The following is a 1,296-nucleotide window of genomic DNA, read 5'->3' as shown; positions in this document are numbered from 1 at the left end:
GGTCCAGGGCCACACGTGGCCTGCAGGCCATGGCTAGAGCAAGCTTGATCTAGACAGACCCTGCATTTTGGAGGATAACGTATATTTACTCTTTAAAATGACTTTGCCAACTGTGAGATAGCCATGCCCCTCTAGATAACAATCCTCACCACATGCAATTTTTCTCAAATGTTATAATTTTATTTGTTCTAGGAACTATGAAAACAGATCACTGACATTGAAACTATGACCTAGCACTCATCTCTAAAACTCAGAGTGTGCTTTGTTTACATTCCCAACATTATGGAAATTAACAAAATTCAGATTAAGCATAAAGGTAGTTCTCTATAACATAAAATAGAAATAAATTGGCCAGGTGCGGTGGCTCATGTCTGTAATCCCAGCACTTTGGGAGGCAAAGGTGGGTGGATCACTTGAGGTCAGGAGTTGGAGACTAGCCTGGCCAACATGGCGAAACCCCGTCTCTACAAAAAATACAAAAATTAGCTGGGTGTGGTGGCGCACGCTTGTAGTCCCAGCTACACGAGAGGCTGAGGCAGGAGAATCGCTTGAACCCAGGAGGCGGAGATTGCAGTGAGCCGAGATCGTGCCACTGCACTCCAGCCTGGCAACAGAGCGAGACTCCGTCTCAAAAAATAGTAATAATAATAAATAAATAAATAAATCCAAGAAGTACATTCTCTGTGCATGTGAAAGAAAATATGGTATTTTGATACAGCAACTAAGAAAAGCTATAGCGTCTAAGGATGGATTTTTATTAATGGAGAGTCTAGCAACAAATGAAGAAAGACCCTGATCCTATGTCATATTTCAGGCACTTTACTGTAGATACTATTAATGCTTTTTATTCCATCTCCTTAAGCAGAAGATTGTCTTTTTCTCCAGTCTTGCTCGATTTAAGATGGTGAATTTGCTGGGTCTTTCTCTCTTATTAAACAGGTTGGTCAGGCCAAAGATGAACTGCTGACCAATCAGCTGATAGACCACCTCTTGGGGGAAAACGATGGCATGCCTAAGGTACTGAACACGTGGGCTTCGTGTGCGTCCTAGATCTCAGTTACAGTTTGATTCTGCCTGTTTTACCCATCATGCTTTTACAACACAGATGTGAAAAATTTTCTCCCTGCCAGTAGTGTAGATAAGCTAGACCAGGAGTGTCCAATCTTTTTGCTTCCCTGGGTCACATTGGAAGAAGAAGAATTGTCTTGGGCCACACATAAAATACACTAACAATAGCCGATGAACTAAAAAAAAAAAAAAAAAAAAATACACTAACAATAGCCGATGAACTAAAAA

General features: G+C 41.1%; 1 protein-coding gene across 2 annotated transcripts in view; it reads left to right on the top strand.

Annotated features, from left to right (window-relative positions):
* The window catches only part of WDR19 (WD repeat domain 19), a 93,782-nt gene that overhangs the window by 73,216 nt on the left and 19,270 nt on the right, over positions 1 to 1,296 (top strand). For both annotated transcript variants that reach the window (XM_011949102.1, XM_011949103.1), the window contains one exon: positions 940 to 1,017. In XM_011949102.1, coding sequence (XP_011804492.1) covers positions 940 to 1,017 — 78 coding nt within the window. The remainder of the gene's footprint in view (positions 1 to 939; positions 1,018 to 1,296) is intronic.

Source organism: Colobus angolensis, unplaced genomic scaffold, assembly GCF_000951035.1.
Source record: "Colobus angolensis palliatus isolate OR3802 unplaced genomic scaffold, Cang.pa_1.0 Scaffold29, whole genome shotgun sequence".
NCBI classification, from domain to species: domain Eukaryota; kingdom Metazoa; phylum Chordata; class Mammalia; order Primates; family Cercopithecidae; genus Colobus; species Colobus angolensis.
This window is presented reverse-complemented; position numbering and strand designations above follow the sequence as displayed.